We start from the raw sequence: 24,803 nt of genomic DNA on the forward strand, positions 1-24,803 counted from the left end.
GAACGTTTCTGGGCAGTTAGGCCATAAGACCATTAATCCAGAGTCTCAACCCCCCTAGCTGCACCACTGGACGTCTCCCCCCATTATGGGATGCCCTCCCTTAGGAGACTTGCGTGGCTGCATCACCATACTTGCCCCTGCATGCTGAAGATGTGGCTGCTCCGGAAGGCCTTTGGGGATTGTGGAGCCTGACTGGGGATCCTGTTGCAAACATCCTTTGCTGCCAGGGGTTCGGGGTAGTTTTGTTCAAGGTTTTTTAATTAATGTATTTTTAAATTTGTATATTTATATTTTAAGTTGCTTATTGTTAGCCACCTTGGATTTGTTCTGTAAAAGGAAAGCAGGTAAAATATTTTAATCGATTTAGGGCCCAATCCTATGCTTGTTTGGAGAGAGAAAAGTCCTACAATTCCCAACATTTCCGAGCCAGCATGGGGAGCCAGGACCTTTTTCTAAACAAGCCTAGAATTGCACCCTTAATTTTTTAATGGATATTTCTAGGTTATAGGTCAGGGTATTACAACACCTATAATTTGCCAGATAACATGGCGGACGGGGGGGGGGGGGAGCAATGACTTACAAACTCCTCCCAATCTGTTTTTTGGCTTCTGAAAAAATCTATTTTGATCTCCTGCCCACCCAGCCCTCAGCACAAAGCTGCAGATGAAAAAAAATTCTTTTTGACACTTCTATCATTTCACTTTGATTTTACTGTCTCCAGGAACTTGCAGTGCTTTGCCATCTTCACCATCCTAGTTTAGTATTTTTGCTGGCTGCAGCAGTGCGTCCCCGGATGCTTGTCATGGAATTGGCCTCAAAGGGGTCTCTAGATCGATTATTGCAACAAGACAATGCAAGTCTAACGAGAACACTCCAGCACAGGATAGCTCTACACGTAGCTGATGGCTTAAGGTAAAACAGCACAACATTTAACCGCATAACTGAAAACATCCCTGTTTTCAGCACATTTAACCACATAATCTGTGTTTTTTCTGACTAAACTTGCATAGGATTGTGCCCTAAAATCCTTTCCATCTCGAGGCATATTTTTAAAATTTTTCCATCTATTTCTATAAAATTGTTTCCACTATTTAATTATGGATTTCTTGGCTTGTGCTGCAAGGATTCTGCTAAGAATGGTTGTGTCTCTTTTGTCCCTGGAATATTTATAGATCAAATATAGCAGGCTTTCAAGTACTGAATTTGGATATGCCTGGAAGTGTTGAGATTCTATAAATAGAGAAATAAATATGGGTGTGATCCAGAGGACAAAATTCCACTGATTCCAGGGAAAACTTACTGCTTAATTTTTTTTCTAAATTTCACTCAGTTTCTTGCTCATTAGTATTCATAGTGTTAAGGAAATATCCAAGGCAGGTTAGGGTGAACAGTCAGAAATTTATTAAAGCACATCACGGCCGTGGGAAACAGACGAAACTGTGTCTCTCCCCCCAAAAGAAAACAGGATGCATTTATACAGACTGAAAGTTAGAGAACAAAGAAAATACACTACGCATGCTCAAGAGCTAATTTAGCTTAGCAACAGTCTCATCAGCACAGTGGAGTTGGTGGATAGGAATTTCCTGCTTATGAGCAACTTACAGTTACCTTCTCGTGGTCAAACACATACACATCTCAATCCCATCAGGCAACTTGCCTGAATGAAACTACTTACAAGGCCTAGTTAGGCCTACCTTCACAATAGGCTACAATCCTGTGCCCTCTTGCTTAAGAGTAAGCCCAACTGAACACAGTGGGACTTTGTTCTGAGTAGGCATGTGTAGGATCCTGCTGATAAGTTGTTAAATTACATAAAGTGCATTTCAGTAGAATAATTTTGAATAGACTCTATTTCATATAAACCAATTTCCTTGCACATTATGACTGTTCAGCTGAAATACCAGAGTATTCAAATATCTAATATGCTGCCCATGACAGCTCATGTCATAATAGATGTGTTTACTCCTTAAAGTAAACACATTTACATTAAACCGCCCAGAGAGCTTCGGCTATTGGGCGGTATAGAAATGAAATAAATAAATAAAATAAAATAAATAAATAAAGTCACACTGGACACTCTGGCATGAATCCATTGACGATGATGGCTGTATGCTGTACAGGCATGCTTATTAAAGGTTATTGTCCAAAATACTATCTTCATAAAAAAGAAAAAGCTGGAGTCTTACATGGGGAACAATAGGAACGAAGAGTCTTGGTTAATGTGGGGTTAGGGTAACTAAGGTTAGTGACCCCCCTGTGAAGTGTGAGAAGAAGTGTCCTGAGTCAATGTTGGTATGACTTGCTTCCATCGGGCAGTATCCATCCGTGACATTCAGCTAATGCAAATTATGTTGTGCTAGCGAAAGCTAGGTTCTGAACTATGCACAAGAGGAGAAGCCAACTAAAGTTACGTTTGTACAAGCACGGTGGTGCAAGTGATTGCATATTATGCTTTCACAACCAGTTACACATTGCACTTTGCAATAATGGTTGTGCAGCTGGTTGTGTGTTATGCTTGCACAACCACTCACACAAGTGTAATGTGCAAGTCCATGTGCAATGAAAAGATTAGGTGGAGCTCCACTAGTGCATTTTAGTTTGTGGAATTACACTGTTGGAAACTGCCCAACGTCACCCCAAAGCCAGTTGTGCTGCCGGTAGTCACATTCCCACAATGACACCACCTGTGCAGCAGAGGGGAAAGGGGATCAGCATGGGTGGAAAGTGTCATTAGTCTGAAGTGCTGTGCACCAGGCGCATGTCTGACCCATTTCGAAGCCGCATTGTGGACATACCTTAAACCTTGGGGATTGAGGCTACTCTAATATGTACATCTCATTTTAAATATATCCGTTTAATATTGTCTCATAGGTATCTGCATTCAGCAATGATCATCTATCGTGATTTAAAGCCCCACAATGTGCTGCTCTTTACACTGTATCCCAATGCAGCAGTCATTGCAAAGATTGCTGATTATGGTATTGCCCAGTATTGTTGCAGAATGGGAATAAAAACTTCAGAAGGGACACCAGGTATGAAAGACATAGCAATATTTAATCAAATCAGGGTACCTCAGGACTCTCCGTGGTACCAAGGTTAAGGAGATGCTGTGGGTGAGAAATGTTATTTCCTAGCCTAACTCTTTCCTTTTTGATGGGAAAATATTCTCATGTAAGTGATTATTCTTCACACACAGACACACCTGGATAACACTTGCTTTCTGAAAGCCTGCCAGGGTCCCCAAAGGTGGTGACGGCCATTGTTCATCTTCCTGATTGTATATATAAAAACTGCTGAGTAGGATTAATGGAATATTGTGAGAGATGCTGTAACACATTTTGTTTTACAAAGCTGGGTTAATCAGGCACATTCCAATGGCAAGGCTTTACAGTTCTAGTAAGAGCTTTGCGTGTTGCCTTGACTGAATTTGATCTTAGTGTTGCTGTTAGGATGGGCCAGCCTTCCCCAGCCTGGTGCCCTCCAGGTTGGGGAAGGCTGTTGGACTACAGCTCCCACCCTCTCCAATCACTGTAGCCATTGGTCATGCTGGTTGGGGTGATCGAAGTTGTAGTCCAACACATCTGGAGCATCTCTACACCAGCCTCAAATCCCACATTTAAAATGGGGCTTTCCGTTTTAAATGCAGGATCACGATGGACTCCCTTTACATGCGCTTTGTTCCCTCTTTTCCCCCTCCTTTTCCCCCTTATCTGAGTCTTCCATATGTTTCATTATACAGCCAGTAGATGGCGCTGTGGCCTACCTCCTCTTATTGCAGCCTGCCCTTTTTCATAAGGGAACTCAAGCAGAACTCAAGCGCGGTATTTTGATAGCTCATTGTCTCCAACCTTTTAAAAAAATGGAATAAAGGTCATTTAGTGTGGGAGACACCCTGGAGGTTAATGACGTCATCTAAAGGGCCCACAAACTTCCGTGAGTAACCAGTCTCAATAGCAGGATAGAAGCTTCATGTGAAGAAGCCCCTGGAAGGCACCAGGTTGGGGGAGGCTGGCCTAGAAGTTCTCACATGACCCAACAAGTTTCCACTGCCCATTTTTGTGCTCCTGTTTGTGGACTCCATAGCTGCCCTGCCCCACATATTAGGACTTGGGAGTGAACAATGGAGAGCCAATGCAAAAGGTCCTTCAGGGACTCTCCAATTTCTCTGTGTATATGATGTATTTGGGAGTGGAGGGTGGAGATGTTTTGTGTGCGTGTGTGTGCGCACTTATACTTATTAACTGGTTCATCATCTTCATTTCATAATTCATTCTAGAAGCCGATGTCTCTTCTAGGCCATAAATAGTATTTGTTCTGTTGTTGTTGAGTTCCTATGGCACTTAACATTATTTAAGATTCTGAAATTAAAACAAGTACAGCATCTTCCTGGCAAGAAGCATAACAATTAAAGCCTTGTCCTTTTTTTTTTTTTTTTTTAGGATTCAGAGCACCAGAAGTTGCAAGAGGAAATGTTATTTATAATCAGCAAGCTGATGTTTATTCATTTGGCTTGCTCCTGTATGACATTTTAACAGCTGGAGGGAGAATATTAGAAGGCATGAAATTTCCTAATGAATTTGATGAATTAGCTATCCACGGAAAATTGCCAGGTATATTTCACTTTCTTAGTGTCTAATGCTTGGATCCAGAGGTTGTTACATGCACAGTATGATTCTACTTTTGAAGTATTTTTCCTTATGGTAAACAGTCCTGCAGACATAAAAGGCAAAATATTATAATGTAATAAAGATTTCAAATGGTCAGAAAACTACTATCTTGAGGCATTGCCTCAAGTGCAATCCTAAGTGCAATCCTAAAATAATTGTGTAGTATTCTATAAATACCAGTGAGACTTGAATGCCCTTGAATATTTCTCTGTGTTGTACCCATTAGGCATTTTAGAGATTAAATGCTCCACGGTGTAAAGAAGCATGTCAAGTCTTTTAAAATGCCCAAAGGGGCTATTGATCCCTCACTCATGAAGATGTTGCCTGCTTGAATTCAACGGACATTAATTTAAAGTTGTTGAATAGTTCCAGCCAAATTTTTCTTGTACTTCTGCATTTTATGCATCTGAAACTAATTGGCAAATACCCACTGAGGCAGTATAGTGATAACACATTAAGGAAGATAAACAACATTTTAACTGTTCATTAGCCAATAGTATAATATCCTTACAGTGTTAGTACAAGAACTTAGGGCAGTATCCAACGGGTGCATTCCACAAACCCAATAGCACTAGTGGAGCGCCGCCAAATCTTGCAGTGGTGCAAGTGCTTGTACATTGCATTAGCAGAGCATGCATTAGTGGGCCATGTGGCTCACTTGTGAAAGGGGTTGCACAAGAGGAACTTTAGGGGTTTTATGTGTGTGTGTGTGTGTGAAGTATTTTATCAAATTTTCATGTGAGTAATACAAATTCATACAAACAACAAGGAAACACATGAGGAATCTTACAGTTTGACAAAGGCAGCACAGATCATTAGTGACTGAATTACATTCCAGGTTCAGTTATCTAAAGGAGCCCTTTGATATAGTCCCATGTGAAGTTGGTAGTATTCTTTTGACAGCCTCATTTCTGATGCAGTCCATAAAGTAATGCCAGGTACTGGTAAAAGAGTCTGAGTCCTCAGTCCTGTTGCCCAAGTATTTTTTTTTTTAATATATTTTTATTTATTTTATCTTTATAAATGAAATAAACAATACCAAGAATACCAACAACCTGATCAGTACTACAGTTTAGTACAAGTATCTCATGCAAAAGTTTATCCACAAAAATAGGCAATTTTACATCTTTAGACAGATTTTTAATCCCAAAAATACGTACAACTGGATCTGCGCGTGAAGCCCCCCAGTTGAGAAATTCTGTCAAGGACATTTTTAAAACAAACTTGTGTTGTAGTTTCATTCCCTGCCACTCGGTCTTCTAGCTCGTTAATTTTCGTCTCCATTTTTTGCCAAGACGCATTAATTAGATCCACAGCTCCTTGCAAGGCAGTGATGGAATTTTGGATTAAATCCAGCCTTTTGGCTTGCTCCGTAAATTGCGAAGATAAAGTCTTTATCAGAGTAAATAATTCCCCTGTATCTTCTGTTTTTGAAACTTTTGACACAGGAGGTACGGGGGGAGTTGGCAGTGATGCCAGCCCCTTTCTTCTCCTCAGTGTAGCCATGTTTCTCTTCAAACAGATCTTGCAGGTCCTCAGATGTTTTCAAATATTGTTAATATTTCTTAAATCATCCCTCAGGAGTTGTTGATATTTCTCAAAGCATATATTACAATGGAACACGTCAGCCCTGTTTTCTCCTATTAAATGGGAGTTTCAGAACAGCTTTTTGCTTTGGTAAAGCTCTGGGGAGATAATTCTGGAATCCAGGCCCCCCCCCCCCACTTCATGAGGAGTACTTTTCTCCAAGCTGTTGTCCAGATTCCGCCTTGCCCCCCCTTTTAATTCCAGGGGGGAGATGAAAAGGTTTTTCAACCTTTTAAAAAGCTGTTTGAGAAAGCTCCCACCCAGGACGACATTGGTTCCAACCAGAAGTCCCTTGCCCAGGTATTCTAACCTGGTGGTAAGATTTTTAGCACAAGTGGAACTTTAGTTAGATTCTTACCTTGTACATAGTTTGGAACCTAGTTTCTGTTAGTGCAGCGTCATTTGCACTAGTGGAACGACACAGCTGGATACTGCCTCTAATTCTCACTGCAAAAGTGTACCAGTTGCCCAAGATAACTGCTTGACGCTGTGGGTTGTATCAGTGGTGTTGGTCCTCCAGTGGAAGGGAACTGCTGGTGGGAGAGATTTCCCTTCTTCTGCAGTCCCCCGCACACATCCTAAATCTGCTTCAGAGGGTTGGGGACCTGCCAGAGCAGATTTGGGGCACATGTGGGGGACTCTGCGCAGGAGGAAAAGATGGGGAAAGTCCCATTGCACAAGGGTTGGATCCAGCCCAGTTTGCTATCACTGTGGAAGAGGTCTGTGGGGTGGGGGTAGGGTAGAGTTTCGGCAACCACGGACAGTAAAATTGTGTGTGTGTGTTTGTTCATTAGTTATGTATTATTTAATCTTCTATGATTTGCCTTTCCTCACTAAGTGCCCAAGGCAGCTAACATAATGAAATATTATCAAATTACAGTGTAATAAAAACAAAAATAGGGATGTATGAAAGCCACTTACCTTTTCGAAGGGTGACATTCGCAGTGGGGGGGAGGCGCTCCGCCCCTCTCCCCAGCTGGCTCCGCTCCGCAGCGAATCCGCAGAGCCGCTGGCCGGGGCCGCCCACAGCCGGATATCTGGCCGCTGGGCAGCCTGCACATGGATGCAAATGCCGCCGTAGCCACCACCATTTGCGTCCCTGTATTTTGCCGTGATAGGCTACGTAAACATTTACGTAGCCTATCACGGCAAAAAAAAAAAAAAAACGGGGGGAACGCAAATGGCGGCCGCTGTAGCTGCCACCATTTGTGTTCCTTTTTTTTTTTTTTTGCCGTGATAGGCTACGTAAATATTTACAGAGCCTATCATGGCCTCCGCAAGGACACAAATGGCATCCCTGCGTTAGCCGTGATAGGCTACGTAAGTATTTACGTAACCTATCATGGCTATAATGAAGAAGCGAATGGTGGCTGCAGATGCGGCCACCATTCGCAAAGCAGTGCAAATAGCAGCAGGTAAGTGCTCTGTTTCGCGCGCCTTTCGTGGGATGGGGGGGCGAGGGGCTTCATTCCGCCACGGATTTCAGGGGGCCAAATCTCACCAAGATCCGTGGCGGAATTCTCTGACATCTAGGGATGTACGAAAGTCACTTACCTTTCTGCGGATTATGTTGATGGTGGGGGGGGGGGGGGGCGTTCTGTCCCTCCCCCCGGAATCCTTGACCGGGGGGGGAGGTGATCCATTCCTCTCCCCTGGAATCCTCCGTGGCCGGCTGTGTTCTGCGGCAGCTCCGCGGAGCAGCCGGCCAGGCCCAGCCAGGCCAGAGCCGTCCACAGCCAGATTTGCAGCCGTGGAGGGCTCTGGGGAAAAAAACAAACAAACCGCATACGAAAATGGTGGCGGCTACGGCCATTTGCATTCCTTATTTTTGCCGTCCTAATCTACGTAAATATTTACGTAGACTATGACGGCGAAAATAAAGGGGAATGCAAATAGCGTAGCGGGCGCTTAGTCTACATAATACATAAATATTATGTAGACTAAGACGGCCAAAAATAAGGAACACATAGGCGGCGGCTGTAGCCGCCGCCATTTGCGTACGCGGTGTGTTTTTTTTAAAACCGAGCCGTGATAGGCTACGTAAATCTTTACATAGCCTATCACGTCATTTTTTTTTTTTTTACAAGACTGCAAATGGCGGCAGCGGCGGCCAATTGGAAGACCCGCCGCCGTCGCCCAGGAGATCCGCCCCAGGTAAGTCTCATCCCTGGGGATCTGGGGGGGATCTGCAGGGGGGTGGGGGGTGGCAGGCTGTTCCGCCACGGAGTTCGGGGGGCCGAATGCACTGGCATTCGGCCTCACCGAGATCCGTGACGGAATATTCTGACATCCGTACTGACGTCCCTAAACAAAAAACGCATAAAAAGAGCAGCCAACTAAATTAAAATTACCACCAACAGCAGGAGAAAGTAATCAGTCCGACAGGCCAAAGGCCATCAGAGGAGGACTGTGGACCTCCCTGGAGAGGGAGCTGTAGAGCTTGCCTACAGACACTGACGAAGCCACTATACCTCCAATGTTGGAGGACGTGGAGAAGAGCCGTCCTTAAGATTGTAGTACTTGGGCAGGTTCGTATTGGAGAAGACAGTCCATCAGGTGACCTGGTCCTAAACTATTCAGGGCTTTAAAGGTCATAACCAACACTTTGAATTGGGCCCAAAAGTGGACTGGAAGCCAGTGAAGTCACTGTAACAAGGGAGTCACGTGCTCCCAGGGCTGGCCCTGTCACGAAGTAAAGAAAATCCCTTGCTTCAGGTGGTGGATGAGAGGGCTGTTGCCATCTGCTGCAAGCTACCTTGTGCCTGAAGAGAATGCTGGGTGCCTTCCAGCATCTGTGGAGTGTCCTGCCTAGCTGGGTTTCTCTCAATTGAGTTGAAGCATGTTTTCCTTCAATCCCAGGGAAAGACAAGACCAGCTGAGTTCCATTTGCTGCCATCTTCCATCCTCATTGCTCCACTGTGCTCCCACTCAGTGCAGTTGGAAGCCTGCACGTGGCAGAGGGGCTGGGATCATGGGAACGTCAGGGGAGGAGCCAGTTGGGCAGCCCGTTCCTCCCACCCCCTTTCACAGAGGGTGAGAAACAGCGCGTGAGGTGGAACTGAATGCTGGTGGCTGGTGGAGCTCTCTGCAGAGCCACAGCAATGGGTCAAAAAAGCCGGGCTTACTAGCCTCAGAGGGGTAGTTAAGAGGCAAAACTAGAAGCCTGAGATTCTAAGGCAGAGGAACCTCCAGCCCCCAGAGCCTTTCAGTCTGGCCCACAGCCTCCCAGCCCCACCTCCTCCATTGGCTCCAGAGTTTTCTGTGGCTTTCTTCAGCACTTACTCCGCCCAGCTCCACCTCCTCTGCCTTGTCGCTGCTTTCTTTTTTGCATTCTGCTATCCCCTTCCCTTTTCTCCAAATCTTCACTTTTCTCAATTTCTCTGTTTTTCTATGCATCTGGGACTTTTCCCTGCTGTCCCCCAACCCCCATTTCTCTCCAGCCCCCCTTTGCTCTCTGTTTATCTGTGCATCTGAAATGTGTATTTTACTTTTTGCTGTTCCCTTCTCCCCAACTCGTCTTCTCTGTGCATCTGGGATTTTTTCTTGCTGTTTCCCCCCTCCCCTTCTCTCCAATTCTCCAGTTATCTATGCATCTGAGATTTTAATTTTATTTTTTGGTGTCCCTTCCCCTTCTCTTTCTCCTCAACTCTCCTTTTCTCTGTGCATCTGGGATATTGTCCTGCTGTTCCCCCATTCCCTTGCATTTATCTGTGCATCTAGTATTTTTGTTTGTTTCTTTTTGCTGTCTCTTCCTCTTCTCTCCAACTCTTATTTTCTCTGCATTCCAGTTCTCCATGCATTTGAGACCCCTTCTCTGTGCACCCCCAACCCCTTTTGTTTTTCTGTGCATCTGGGGTCCTCCCCTAACTGAGTATGTCTCTCCTTACTCCTTAAATTCCAGTACAGAGCAATTCTTTATCTTTCCAGTTTGAAAAACTCAGAATTGTTATTTGATTATTATTGTATTTTTACTGCCAAGAAGGGGGAGGGATGCTTGTGGGATTTTTTTTGTCTTACCTTCCAAAACAAGTTGGCCAGCCTTGGGTACGATCCACCTTGACTTAGCTGTTCCACTTCAGACAGCAAAATGTCTTGGGCCGGTCCTGTGTGCTCCCGATAACTGGCTCCAGTAAATACTTTGGCTGCAGCATTCAGAAATGTCTGAAGTTCTCAAACCCTTTTCAGAGGCAGCTCCATGTAGATAGCATTACAGTAATCCAGATCAAGATACAACTAAAGCATGAGCCACCATGGCCGGTTTCCAGTGGATCAGGATGTTTTGGAAGCTCGGAGGGGTATATCATCCGAGGAGCTTTGATCATATTCTCTTGCCTGGTATCTCCGTGACTTTCCCAGAGTTGTACTGGTTCTGACCTCACAAGGAAGTTGAGGTTTGAGGATGAGAACCATCTAGGTTTGTAGAGCAGAGTCCATCCTTAGTTTTGCTGATATGCTCATCTTGTTCCCTGCTTTTATTTTTCCTTGTTTGATGTCCCTCTCATATAAGATGGTACGTGGGGCACCATGTGTGTTTTGAAGAACAGAATGCAGTGGCTCTGGTATGCACGCAAGGGTTCCGTGATGGATGCACGGCTTGTGTGAGGTGTGAGCTAACCTCAGGGAAAGGTCAAGCAAATCTCTGTGTAACCAACTGGTATTTACACTGAAAAGGACAAGGCTACAGATCCTGTTAAAGGTCATGGTACCATCCACTGATTGGAGTTTGTGTCGCTTTGAGTCTCAGCCGATATGTAAAGAATTGTAATTCGGTTTAATTCTCAGTGTCTGCAATGCTGGGGCTATGTCAGAGCACAAGCTTAGGTCTGGAAATACAGTAGATCACTTTGCAATTCACTGAAGTTAACCCCAGTGATAAAAGGCAACTTCTCACCCTGTGCATTGGCACTTCATTTTCTCAGTATGCAATATTTGCTTTTTGAACACTCTGTGCTGTCATTTCCCTTCATAAGGCTACTTTTTTCTTGGAAGTTATAAGTGACATAATGAGTGATTCAGTTCAAGGCATCGTTGGTATCTCCAGCCTCCCTTTGTGAAAGCTGTCTGATTCCATTGTGGTCCATGAGCAGGTGAATCTCTGTGCCTCACAGATTTTGATCTTGTCTGAGCATTCTTCTAAACCCCTCTGACTGAAGGAATTCTTGCAAGAAGCCTCTGCTATATTTAACGCTGCTCTGTGTAGTTCTCTTTCTCAGACTGAACCTCAGAAACTTCCATTCTAGATCCTGTCAAAGAGTATAGCTGCACCCCCTGGCCAGAAGTTGAAGATTTAATTAAGAAGTGTTTGAAAGAAAATCCTCAGGAAAGGCCTACATCCGCTCAGGTAGGTCAGATAGGCATTTTCTCTGTGGCATGCATTTATAAGTTTCCATCTGTGCCTCAGTTACAAGGATGGCACTAACGTTACAAAGGTGATCTGTTCTGCAGATAAATTATTGAACTAATGTAATCCTATGCACATCTACTCATTAAGTACAATGGGACTAAATGGGTGCAATTCACTCATTCACGTCTACTCAGTTCAGTGGGATTTACAGTGTGTATGAAATTGTGACCTTAAAGAAAGGGCACTCTAGGTTCAACCTTTAGAAGTAAACCCCAGTGAATGGGAATTACTTCTAAGTAAATGTATGCAAGATCATCATGTAATTATGTACCAGAAGGGTCTTCCGTATGCATAAGTATGCATGATTAGCTCTTTATCTTCTGATAATAGCAGCTGTGTGATACATAATTAAACTGGGCTGGTTAATGCCATATGCATGAATTTGTAATATGTAGCTATCAGTCCAATATTGCGAGAATTCTCATGTAATGCTAAACCATGGTTTAGAGCTATGAGGCTGAGCCGCAGTGAGCATCAGTCTTGTATACTCCCCCTGGCTGCCAGGAGGAGACAGGAAGCTTCCATTGCTTTTTTAGATTAGCTACAGCTTAGTGTGTTGCCTGAGCCCAACAATCTGTGGTTAATCTTAACTGTGGTTGTCCATGGTTTGAAGCTGGCTTGTTTCAAGAAACCATATTCAAGGTTAACCACACTATGTCAGATTTGAACAACACAACAAGCCATGGTTAATCCAAAACAGAAGCAAAAGCATGAGGCTTGGTGCCGCTTGCTGCTGCTTGTTTGCAGAAAGCTAAAATATAGCCTAGCATTACATGCAAGCCAGCTCATTATATGGTACAATCTTAGCATTTTGCTGATTTAAAATTTTATTTGTTTGCCCAGAGAAATATATTTCCATTTGCCCTTCCACTTATTAAATAACCTAATAGTAATAATTAGCATTATATAATGATCTGGAACATTCAGATGCCTCATGTACTTTATCCTGGGAATCCTTACAAGATGCTCAGAAGGCTAGCCAATGCTATTATCTCCGCATTGGAGATGTGGGGGAGCGATGACGGAGATATAAATTGCCTGTATAAGGTCACCTACTGAGTTTTTGGCGGAGGAGAGTCTTGAACCTGTCCGTATGTTGTACCAACTCTCAGTTGGCCACTATATTTTTATCCTTCCTCTCCCCAACAGCTCAGGGTGGCTTATAAGTGTAACAAACAAAAAAAGAATTATTTGGAATATGTCCAGCATCTCACAATTCATAAAAATGTATAATCTCGAAGAAATTCTAAAATTAATACTCCATAAGAGGATCATTATTTAATATCTCATTCAGCCTCTTCAGTAGATACTTTCCTAAACACAATAGTGCTGTGTCACATTGGCAGTGTATTTCAGTACATGGTTTACTGTTAGGAACATTATGTGTAAAGGAATTCAGCAAGACCCTTGATCAACTGATGCAACTAATGTGGTGTTTTTGCAGGTTTATGAGATTTTGAACTCTGCAGAACTTGTCTGCTTGATGAGATACATTTCAGTACCCTGTGCTTCTACATCAGAATGTATGGTTGCTACGAATCAAAGTTGTAAGAAGATGGGAGTCTGGATAGGTAGCGGGAACACAGAAAGAGCACAACTCTCATTCATTGACTTAAATACAGATGGACGCTCCTGTCAGGTAGGTCTCAATGGTGCATGTTCTTCTCATGCTTCAGGATTGGTGGATGCAGTATTTATGTAATACATTGAATGCTTTAATTAGTAGAGTCAAAAAGGTCAGTTACATTATCATGTATTTCATGCATAAGCTTGCATGGTATAGACCTTGGTGTTTTTAAACAAAACTTTCATAATTAACCATAAAGAGACAATGAAAACTAGACATTGGTTCTTGGAATGAGATTTTATGTACACCTTTTAGGTTTCCATAATGGAATTGTTTGATTACAAACATCTCTCTCTCTCTCTGGCAGTATATAGGGAGAAACTACTTTGACTGAAAATTTTCCATTTTAATCTCCAACCCCACAAAAAAACAAAAACCCAGACTAGAATTCAGGCAGGAGATGTGATTTGATTCAAATATTTGTCAGTAGTTGGGTTTTCAGACTTCTCTTGTTTCCTGTTCCATTGTGTTAGGCATCAAGTCCTACCTTTTTAAACCTCCTTACATAATAATAAGTTACAGTCATAGGAGCAAACTACAGAAATGCATGTAATGAACCCTGACTCCCTTCCCTCAGAGAGAGAGAGAATTATAGCTTCGTGAGGATGTGACTTTAAGTGGAGGGGTGGCAGGAAGGAAGGGCATTGCTTAACCCTTTTCCTTCATGTGTTATTTCTTCTACAACAGTTTGCAGAAGTGTAATGAGGATGCTGAGAGAATGGAAAATGTAACCTAGCAGTTGTCCTTGGGGAAGGAAAACACCTCCACGTGTGTTGTGTAGCCACATGGTGGTGAATCTGGTACAAGTTTCACTTGAAGGGGATCAGTGGAGGCAAAAGCCAATAAAGGCCTACAAAGATTAACATGTCTGTATGTTATGGAATCGAGGCCAAATATTTACTCTTCTTCCCCCCCCCCCCCCAGGACATTGCAGACACTAGAATATTGTGTTTGGCCTTGGTGACTCTTCCTTCAGAGAAGGAGAACTGGGTTGCAGCAGGAACACAGTCTGGTTCTCTGTGGGCCTTTCACACGCAAGATGAGAAGCGCCGGCACCAACTTCAGAAGATGACAGATTCTGTCACATGTCTTTACTGCAACTTCTTTCCAAAGCAAAAGTATGGATGAGTCTAATTATAGATAAAACAGCATAAAATATTTTTATTTATGGCAGTTTTTCAGAAAAAGACAGCAAATTATCATCCCAGGAAGGATTTTGCATACCTGTGCATCCATCCCTGCATGTTACGGGGTGGTTTGAATGGTGGGTGTAGCCAGAATTGTTACTCCCTTTGGGCATATGTCTAATTACAAGACTGCTTTTAGGATAGCCTGCAAAATGGGAAGTTGAATACACTTGCTTTGTGCATCCAATTATATAATTCTGCATTTGTATATTATTGCAGGTCACTAAAAGTGGTGTATGTGTAGTGTTGTTCTAGTATGCAGTAAAAGATTCTTGCTATAAGACATATGCTGCATTTAGTGTGATGTGTGATAAACATATTTTAGTGATACACTTGTACAATTCCTTTTTTTCATTTCAGCAAGCAGAAGAATTGCTTTTTAGTGGGTACAGCTGATGGGCAGCTAGCAATTTTTGAAGACAGAGCAGTAAAGGTATGTATGCAGTACTATCTTCCAAGAATTATATAACAATCAAATACATATATGATGTTTTAATACACTTTTCCTTTTCATTTGGGTAGAAAGGGTTTCTTTTCTAGTAGCCCCTAATAGTAAATATGGTAGTATTCAATCCTGAACTTTCTCGTTCCAGTATAATGTCTTTCTAAAACCCTGCTACCTGAATATCAGTGGATAGGGACCATATACAACAAATGGATTTTTATTCATTTCATTGACATGCCCATTATTGGCTGTGGATTCCAATGCTATTCCTAGTATTTCCTCCCTTTCTTTCTCACTTTATCCTTTGTTAAAATGAGAATATGGGTTAGATTGACAATTGTGAAGCCTTTCATTAGAGAATACCAGTAGTCTTTAGAATTTCCCTTCCAGTGCCAGCAAGCTGGCATTATGTTTTGCCTCTAGTCCCACCACCACCCCCGGCACATACACATATGGCAATTTTGTAGTAGCTCATCCATAAAGCTCACAATACTCCATGAATATCTAGTTTTGACTACATTGCCTCGTTTGTACTGTAGAACTGCTTGTATCTATAAAATGTTTGATGAAAAATGTATTGGCATTAAAAAGATGAAAACACTGGCCTGGATCCAAGGAACCATGTGACTAGTTCTGTAAGCTCAAGGGATTTATTTATTATTTATTTATTTAGAACATTTCTATCCCACCCTATATTATTAAGATCTCAGGGTGGCGTAGAGATAAAATCAATTTAAACAGTATGAAACAATAAATAATTTAAACACCTAAAAACATATTGAACCATTAAATAAGCTAATACCAGTTAAAATCTAAAACAATGTGCTAGGGAATGCATTTAGCCCTCAAAGGCTTTGGTAAAAAGCCATATTTTTAATTGGCGCCAAAACGAGGCCAATGTCTGTGCCAATCAGGCCTCCAAGGAGAGAGCATTCCACAACCAGGATGCCACAGCAGAGAAGGCCCTCTCCCTCGTCCACCATAGTATATGTCTCGTACTGGTGGGATGCAGAAGAGGGTCCCTCCAACAGATCTCAGTTCTTGGGCAGGCACTCCCTCAAATATCGAGGTCCCAAGCCACTTAGGGCTTTAAATGTCATCACCAAAACCTTGAATTCTGACCAGAAGCGTATTGTCAGCCAGTGCAATTTATTTAAAACTGGTGTTATATGATTTTTATGAGGTGTTCCAGTCAGCAGTCTAGCTGCTGCATTTTGCACTAGCTGCAACTTCCAGGATGTCTTCACAGGCAGCCCCACGTAAAGTGCATTGCAGTAGTCTAATCAGGAAGTTACCAGTGCGTGTACTGCTGTGGCTAGGTTATCCCTGTCCAGGAAAGGCTGAAGCTGGCAGATCAGCCGAAGGTGGCCCCAAGTTCTCCGAGCCATGGAGTAGTCCCAAGCTACGCACCTGCTCCTTCAGGGGGAGTGCAACCCCATCCAGGACAGGTCGCTTTCCCAATTCCTGGACTCAGGAACTACCAGTCCACAGAGCTTCTGTCTTGTCAAGATTTATATTTATTTAGCTTCAGTTTATTGGCCTTCATCCAGCCCATTATAGCCAGTCCAGCACCTTCACCGCCTCAGCCGACTCCTACGACAAGGAGAAATAGAGCCGAGTATCATCAGCGTACTGGTGACACCCCACCCCAGGGGTTGTATTCCTTGAAAAGCAGCCCCCTAGCTAATGCCCTTCGAAAAAGTGATGCTTCTTAAATATTTTGTAATTTGTCATGTGAATCTGCTGTTCAAAATTCCACTTGGGCCTCTTTGAATCTTGGCCACTGCTAATAGCTGAGAACATCCTGGCTATTGCCTAATCGTCCGTAAAGCCCCAGGCCTGAACCAAGCTATTAGTAGTTTTAGAGGGGCATAGATGCACTCTGACTTTGGTCAGTTGGCTGCTATTTTCCCTAAAAGGCCTCTTGATTTACCAGGATGAGTCAAAGAGCGATAAGAGCAGTAGGGCAGCCTCAAGCGCATTCCATACGAACGAGTGGAGTGTCTATCAAGATGTGCCTGGGAAGTGAGACTATGTTCATGCCAAGCTCCAGATGTCTGTGCTGGGAAAGAGCCTGTGCTGGGAATGAATGCTAATTAATGCTTGCTGTTCTCATGCTGCCTCGCTACTAACATGTATGGTATAAAACCCATTTTACCCCATGGCTCTGGGTTCAGAGAAGCTGTCTGATCCAACCATTGGGTACGCCTGTGTGCGGATTGTACTCAGTAAAGTATCTTCTTGTAAATAAACCTGGATCTGATTTATCACTATCTTGGCACCTCTAAATTAAGAGTTCGAAGCCTACTGCAGGGGAAATACATTGTCATACAGGGAAGCATTGCCCTTATTTCCAACTTGAGCTAAATGCAGAGCAGTTGTACCCTGCATGTGTATAAGGATTTAGATATTCTCTCCATTGCAAAATATTTTAAAACCAGTCAGGATGGAGTGAATAGGAGCAAAGGAGGGTATACATGTCTGAATCAACATATGTATGTGAATTAATGCAAATAATAAACTCTAACAGATTAGAATTATCCCCAAATAATTGTTCCTCATTGGACCCCAGTGTCTTGGCCCTGCACTGGGAGTGATTTAGGAATTTGGTCTCAAAACCTCTTTACACTATAACACGTAACCGACCCAAGTTATTTTGCTGCCTGTGGTGAAGAACAAGATGGTGTCCCCTCCCATTCCATGTACAAAAGCTAACTAGACTGGCAATTGATAGTTTCTTCAGCACTGGCAATGGGACAACATCCTCCCCAACACCTGAAGGCAGGAGGCTAGCTTAAGAGGCACAGGGCAAGCCCCTTGACATACAGCTCTGTCCTCCAACACCTTGCTGCCACCTCCCAGCATCTGCTGCCTGAGGCAACTGTCTCTGCCTTATGTTAGGGCAGGCTCTGCTACAGCATCTCTCCCTGGTGGACACTTGAAAAGTTCTCCACCCATAGTCAGCTGAACATGTGCACCTGCCACCACCCTTGGATTTCAGTGCACTTTGGAGAATTCTAAAAAAAGCCACATTTGCCAGTGTGGTGCTAAAAGTTTTGCTGATCGGTGTGCATAACTCATGGGCCAGGAGCCACCATTGACAAGCATCTCAAGCAATCATGGCTGGATGGTTGTGTGAATTGGGCCTGAGTATTTGCTTTTGTGCAGCATCCTTTCTCAATGTCTAAATGGCCTTTTCAAAGCACAATGTGCCTTTCAAAGCATAAATCCCTTTTCTTCTCCCCCCCACCTCCTTTAGCTTTCAATATATATTACAACTCCAGGCAAGTAAATACAATAAACTGTATAAATAGTTCAAATGTTAACAATTTATTTACAAGAAACATATTAAAATCAGTTTTGATTTACAATATTATATTAAACTTGTTGAAAGCATTTGAGAATAGTTTATTTAATTTCTATACCACCCAATAGCTGAAGCTCTCTGGGCGGTTCACAAAAATTAAAACCACAAAGTACAACATAAAACAATATAAAATATGAAAGCTTAAAACTACAATATAAATGTACAACCAGAATAAAACCTAGCAGCAATACAGAGATTTAAAATTCAGATTTAAAACAGCAGAGCTAAGAGAAAGGAGTGCTAAAATGCGGAGAAAATAAAAAGGTCTTCACCTGGCACCAAAAGGAGTATGGCATTATAGTACGGTATTATAGTACAATAAATATCCTTACTTCCCTATCTGCATTATGCTCTGCAACAGTTGCTTTTCCTCATGCTATCTCAATTTTAGTAAGTCAATGAATACATGTTGATCAATATTTAAGTGATTTAGGGCACAATCGTATGCATGTTCAGACAGAAAAACTCCCAGCATGCCTTAGCCAGCATGGCTAGCTGGGGCATACTGGGAGTTATAGAACATTTTTCTGTCTAAACCTGGGTGTAAGTCCCATTAGTCTCAGCGGGACTTACTTCTAAAAAGATATACATTGGGTTGTACTGTTACACACTGATCTTCTAAACTCTGCGTAGCATATAAATGGTGTCCCAATCAAATTTTAACATCGATATTTGCAAGGCCATTCAAAACATTAAGCTGATGAGTAGGTTTTTCTACAGTAGCAATATACCATATTTTCATAAACTACTGATGCTCAGTTGATGCTTGTTATCTATATTTTCAGTGCAAAGGTGCTGCACCACTGAAGGTTTTACTCCTTGGAAACATCAGCACTCCACTTATGTGTTTAAGTGAATCTAATTATTCATCTGAAAAAAATATCATCTGGGGAGGCTGTGGGACAAAGATTGTATCATTGTCCAATGATTTGTCTGTCCAAAAACTTATTGAGACAAAGACAAGCCAATTGTAAGTTGGTTTTTAATTGTAACAATATGGCTTTGTTTCTCCTGGTTCCTTTCTCCAAACTGTGTCCAGTATTTGTAAGCATCTTGCTTTTCTTTTCAGTTGTTGCTCTTCTTTACAATTGTTTGTGAACCACCCAGAGAGCTTCAGCTATTGGGTGGTGTAGACATGTAATAAATAAATAATGAACCTGATCTGCATAGCTTTGGCAGGGTGAGGGGTGCCACCACAACAGCAACAACCATGGGAAACCTTATTTGGCTTCATCACTTGTAAAATATAATTAATGTGATAAGGTTAACTGAATTGTTTATAGTTTTCAAACAAATGCTGTGTGGCTTGCACTCATTTGATTGAGCTCCATGGAGTTCAGGTACTTTTATGTTTGCATAAATGCTGTACCACTTTCCTGAGTGTATTTGTTTCCATTTATTCACATTTTCCAATCCATGTGGGTTTTTTAAATAAATGCTTTGGAATATATTTTTGCCACTAGTGCAACTACTACTGACTTTCCCTGGGAGCTGCGTACAAAAACTGTTCTAAAACCCATGGATATCCCAGACATACTCTAGGTAGGACCAATTGGCAATCAGTTAAACCCTTGTTAGGCATAATAAAGTTAGATATTTGCATAGCTCTACACAGTATAATTCCTGGTGGCACAGAAACCACTGTCCAAAAAAGTTTGTACGCACACACAATTTATTACAGTAGATAATGTATAGATGACATGGCTTAATTTGTCTTTTTAAGCCATAAAATGTTTACACCAGTGGTGGGTAATTTGTAGTCCTTCAGATGTTTTGGCCTACAATTCACATCAGCTCTAGCCAGCAAAACTAATGGTGAGGGATGATGGGAGTTGTAGGCCAAAACATCTGGAGGGCCACAACTTGCCCATCCCTAGTCTGCATTGAAATTCAAGCTTTCAACTTGGGAAATACCTACATATCACTCTATGGATTCCAAAGAAACATCCTTTGTTTTCTTGATTGGCCAGCTTGATTGAATAATTAGGAACCACATTTTTATTGCGATAGTTAACCCCACAAAAGAGGCTCAGAATTAAACCTGTCTTGCTCAAGATAAGCTGAATCCCACGGGGATGCAAAACATGTGGCTGAAGGGTTATCGGACCCTCAGGAGCAAATTTTCAGGGGAGGTGAACCATTGCACTGGCAAGGGCACATATGTGGAAGCTCTGCATGGGTCGCTTTGGATCAGAGGCCTTGAAAAAAAAGTCCACTGAGCTTTTTCAGAGGTGTTGGTTTGCTCACAAGTTTTCCATTTATGTGATGAGTCATACACTATCTGTGTCATAATGTATCATTCTGATTTTCTTTTTTGCACCTCAGATTATGCCACAAGGCTTATAGCGATGCCAATATTATTTCAATAGCAGTAGACAAATCCATCTACTTGGCAAAGAAGAATAGCTATTTTGTGGAAGTGTGGGATAAAAAGACGGAGAAACTTTGTGAACTAATCGACTGTGTGCATTTTCTAAAGTGAGTGTTAGATGTCTTCCGTAAAGCTGTTGCAGAGGAGACAGGGATGTCTTGGGCAGCCAAGTTGATTTTAAAAATAAAATTCTGGTGTCAAAAGAGCAAAACAACCATTTTCCTGTGAGGGTAGGGGTTTCCAGCAAAACAAGTAACCTTTGAAACCACAATAAAAGAGGATGAATTTTCTCTTTGTTATATTGCTCTTTACCTTCTCTCTCCTGGCTGTTTGACTGATCCATTCACTTATTTTATTTATTATTTTATTATTAAATTTATTAATCGCCCATCTGGCTAGTCACCCAGCCACTCTGGGCGATGTACAACATACAATAAAAACAGTTTAAAACAATAAAATTCTACAATAAAAACATTTTCTAAAATACCCTAACCCACCCCAAATGCCTGCCTGAACAACCACGTTTTTAATGCACGACGGAAGCTCATTAAAGAGGGGGCATGACAGAGTTCCCTAGGGAGGGAGTTCCACAGAGTGGGGGCCACCACAGAAAAGGCCCTCTCCCTCGTCCCCACCAGTCTAGCTGTCCTGGCTGATGGGACAGAGAGAAGGCCATCCGAGGCTGATCTTGTTAAGCGGCCCGTCTGGTGCTGCTGGAGGCGCTCCTTAAGATAGGCTGGGCCGGAACCATATAGGGTTTTAAAGGTCAAAACCAATACCTTGAATTTGGCCCGGAAAACAACTGGTAACCAGTGCAACTCCTTCAGCACTGGAGTGATGTGATCTCGCCGGCGGCGAAGTTAACTTAGGAGTTAACTTTTCTGATTTTAAAAAAAGTGACTTATAAAGTGACTTTAAAAAAGTAATTAAAACAACTGAAACCAACCATATGAAATACTTTGTTTCAAAAACAGGACTTTTAGGTTCTTTGGAGTTCTAAGTATCTGATGTATCAAGTACCTAAAAGCCCATACACACTGTACACAGCTACACACTGTAGCTTTCCAAGTTCATGGCATGGTTGTCTTTGGATCAAGCTGGAAGTAATGGAAAGAGAAATAAAGTGGACACCTTTCCTGTCATGTCAAAAGCATAACTCCATAAAGTCCAGAGATGAGGACATAGGCCTACACAGATCCTGCTTCTGTCCTCCATGGACTTCATGGAGGTCTAACATGAGCTGAAATCACCAGCATGTGTGTGAACTTCACATATTAGCTATACTTATGGACACAGATCTGTTCCCATTCCAAAGTACCATAAAGACATGCATTAAAAAAATAGTGGAGGAAAAACTTTTTGACAAAATGAACGTTTTGCTGTTCAGAGGTATCCCACATGTACTTATCCTTATAGGATAATAAAGATGGGTTGGAGGAAGGGAGGAATAAAGCATGTTATGGGAGCAAAATATATAAATAAGAATCTGTGCACACTCTATAAACCAGCCTTCCGCAATCTGGAGTCCTCCAGATGTGTTGGTCTGCACCTCCCATAATTCTTAGACAGCATGGCCATTGCCCATGCTGGCTGGGAACTGTGAAAGTTATAGTCCAACACATCTGGAGGACTCCAGGTTGGGGAAAGCTGCTATAAACTGAGCAATGCTCAAGTATACTAGAAGCTTGTATTTGGCTTGGATTCCTGACTTGGATTCCTGCATTGAGCAGGGGGTTGGACTCGATGGCCTTGTAGGCCCCTTCCAGCCCTACTATTCTATGATTCTAAGCTGTGCCCTTTGACCTGGAAACCCTTTTTTCTAATCCCAGATGTCTGAGGGCAGCTTGTGCTTGTGCAGTACTAAGGCAAGGGGTTGTATCCAGTGGGTTGTATCCATTGTTAGTCTAACTTAAGCCCCATTAATTTCAATGGGTCTACTCCAAGGAGGACTAACACTGGATACAATCCAAAGTCAAAGGAATTCTCTTCTTTTTTAATTGCATCATATGTTCTTTGTTAGGGTGGAAATAAATGTTACGAGGAACACATGGCTGCTGCGGAAAATGGCAAGCCTGTGTCAAGTGCCCTGTAACATAAAATAATGGAGGCACATGATATCATTTCCTGTGTGTGACCATGGCACCGTTTGACATCATTAGCTGCCATAGGGTGTCAGGAAGAGGGTCATTAAATAATATTTACATTACGTCACATTGCAGGGTAAGGAGGGGGCATTTCGCACAGGCTTGCCATTTTGCATGACAGCCCCTCCTTCTTTATTGGTTCCATTTATGCTGTTGGAAATAGGTCCCATAAACTAAGCTCTAGTAGAAATGCAGTCTGCTGGATGTTTGCTTGTAATATTCTAAGTAATTGTGTGAAAAGGGAATGGGTGAAAGCAGTGTAATTCAAAGTATTTCTGTCCTTCATTCAAATGGTGGCCATTTTACATGCTTACACAAACCTGCATTGGAACTAAAAGGAAGGACACTATCCTGTGCAAGTTTAATATAAATGCCATCCTCTTTCTTTCTTTCTTTCTTTCTTTCTTTCTTTCTTTCTTTTTTTTAGAGAGGAGGTGCCAAAGCTGAATAAAGAATCAAAACAAAAGCTTGCTTATCCTGGAAGAGTGAAGAGCCTCTGCCTGCAGAAGAACACGGCCCTCTGGATAGGCACAGGGGGAGGGCACATCTTACTGCTTGACCTCTCCACACGTCGGCCCATACGAATCATAAGCGATTTCTGTGATTCTGTTAGACTCATGATGACAGCCCAACTAGGTAAGTGAAACTTTTACAGAAAATCATCATGGTTCCTTCCAGGAATGAGGTGTTTTAATTTTAGACTGTGCCTGTACATTTGCCTTTTCCTCCCTCTCAAACCCTCTTCCGAGGTCGTGGTTGCAACCTCGGAATAGGAACTTCCTGTGGTGGGGTGAGTCAGGGCAATTGTGTGTGGGGGGAATCCCCCCTCACATTTCCTCCATCGAGGTTGTCACTGTGTCTACACCCTCAGGGGGAGAGGTAGAATCCATGCCATACTATGGCCCCTGGGCCTCCCTCCCTAAAATAACAAACAAGGAGCAGCATGCTAAAGACTTTATAAGCCATGCTTCTGTTCCAGCAAAACAAAATCGGAGAGTGTAAGGAACTCAGAGGCAGAAGAGGGAAGAAGCCATTTCAGCATCAGACCAAAATGGCTTTGGTATCTGTTTTGATAATACTGATTCACTTTAGTCAAACAAGGCTGGACTGCTGATGGTAATTCACCCACTCACCCAAAGCTGATTTTAGAACTTTATTCTTAATACCATTTTCATTATTCCACCCCTGTGGAAGTAGCTGTGATGCACATGGTCTTGGAAGCCTAGTGATGGAACACCATGAAACTGAAAAAGTGAAATGAGAACTTAGGGCAAATTGAGATATGAAGTCAGTCATGTTTTAGAAGGGTCTTATCCTGTGTCAAACCTATACATGTAGAGTATTTGCATGCCACTGTGCTTGGCCCCAGTTGTGTTGGAACATAGTCACTGAACAAATTAGGCAGCAATCACTTTGAAGTAAATTCTGTTGAAATTGGTAGGGTTCACAAGTAAATGTATTTGCTTTAAAAGTTTTATCAAGCATCCTTCCAGATATGCAAGTGCACACAGTGATGTACGGAGCAACAGCAGACTGCGATAAGGTCTGCAGCTGCAATCCTTTTTCCACTTACCTGGAAGCAAGCCTCATTGAACTCAGTGGGGCTTGCTTCAGAGTAGACATGTATAGGAGTGCGCTGTAAAGGATTGATGGAACACTTGAGGTAAACATGAGTAATTAATGTTTCGGCAAAATTTCCGCCCTTATTATTTTGGTTATCTAAGTTGTGAGCAAACGTTTCTGTGCGTTCCTGCTATTGTCCCCACAAAAGAAAGAACCGTCCAAGCTTTATAAGTAATAAAATGTAAAAATTACAGGGCAGTATCCAACAGGGTGTTTACGCCCCTGCCAGTTCTCTTATTCCCTGCCAGTTCAGCAGATGGCGCCCACCGTATGCAGAACAGAGATTTAGCACTTCCGGGGTAACCCTGAACAAGCTTTTATGCTTGTCTCTGAAGTGGGGCAGGTCAACAGAGCTCGCATAAGGGAGCACCACTGATCTGT

The 24,803-nt window shown here is 42.5% G+C and overlaps 1 protein-coding gene across 3 annotated transcripts in view; it reads left to right on the top strand.

Annotated features, from left to right (window-relative positions):
• The window catches only part of LRRK2 (leucine rich repeat kinase 2), a 124,311-nt gene that overhangs the window by 90,397 nt on the left and 9,111 nt on the right, over positions 1-24,803 (top strand). For all 3 annotated transcript variants that reach the window (XM_084811012.1, XM_084811013.1, XM_084811014.1), the window contains 10 exons: positions 722-912; positions 2,872-3,032; positions 4,440-4,610; positions 11,495-11,595; positions 13,103-13,297; positions 14,210-14,403; positions 14,833-14,905; positions 19,070-19,254; positions 20,610-20,762; positions 23,227-23,435. In XM_084811012.1, coding sequence (XP_084667138.1) covers positions 722-912; positions 2,872-3,032; positions 4,440-4,610; positions 11,495-11,595; positions 13,103-13,297; positions 14,210-14,403; positions 14,833-14,905; positions 19,070-19,254; positions 20,610-20,762; positions 23,227-23,435 — 1,633 coding nt within the window. The remainder of the gene's footprint in view (positions 1-721; positions 913-2,871; positions 3,033-4,439; positions 4,611-11,494; positions 11,596-13,102; positions 13,298-14,209; positions 14,404-14,832; positions 14,906-19,069; positions 19,255-20,609; positions 20,763-23,226; positions 23,436-24,803) is intronic.

Source organism: Heloderma suspectum, chromosome 7 (assembly GCF_057233095.1).
Source record: "Heloderma suspectum isolate Gila_16-S chromosome 7, 16-S_ref, whole genome shotgun sequence".
NCBI classification, from domain to species: domain Eukaryota; kingdom Metazoa; phylum Chordata; class Lepidosauria; order Squamata; family Helodermatidae; genus Heloderma; species Heloderma suspectum.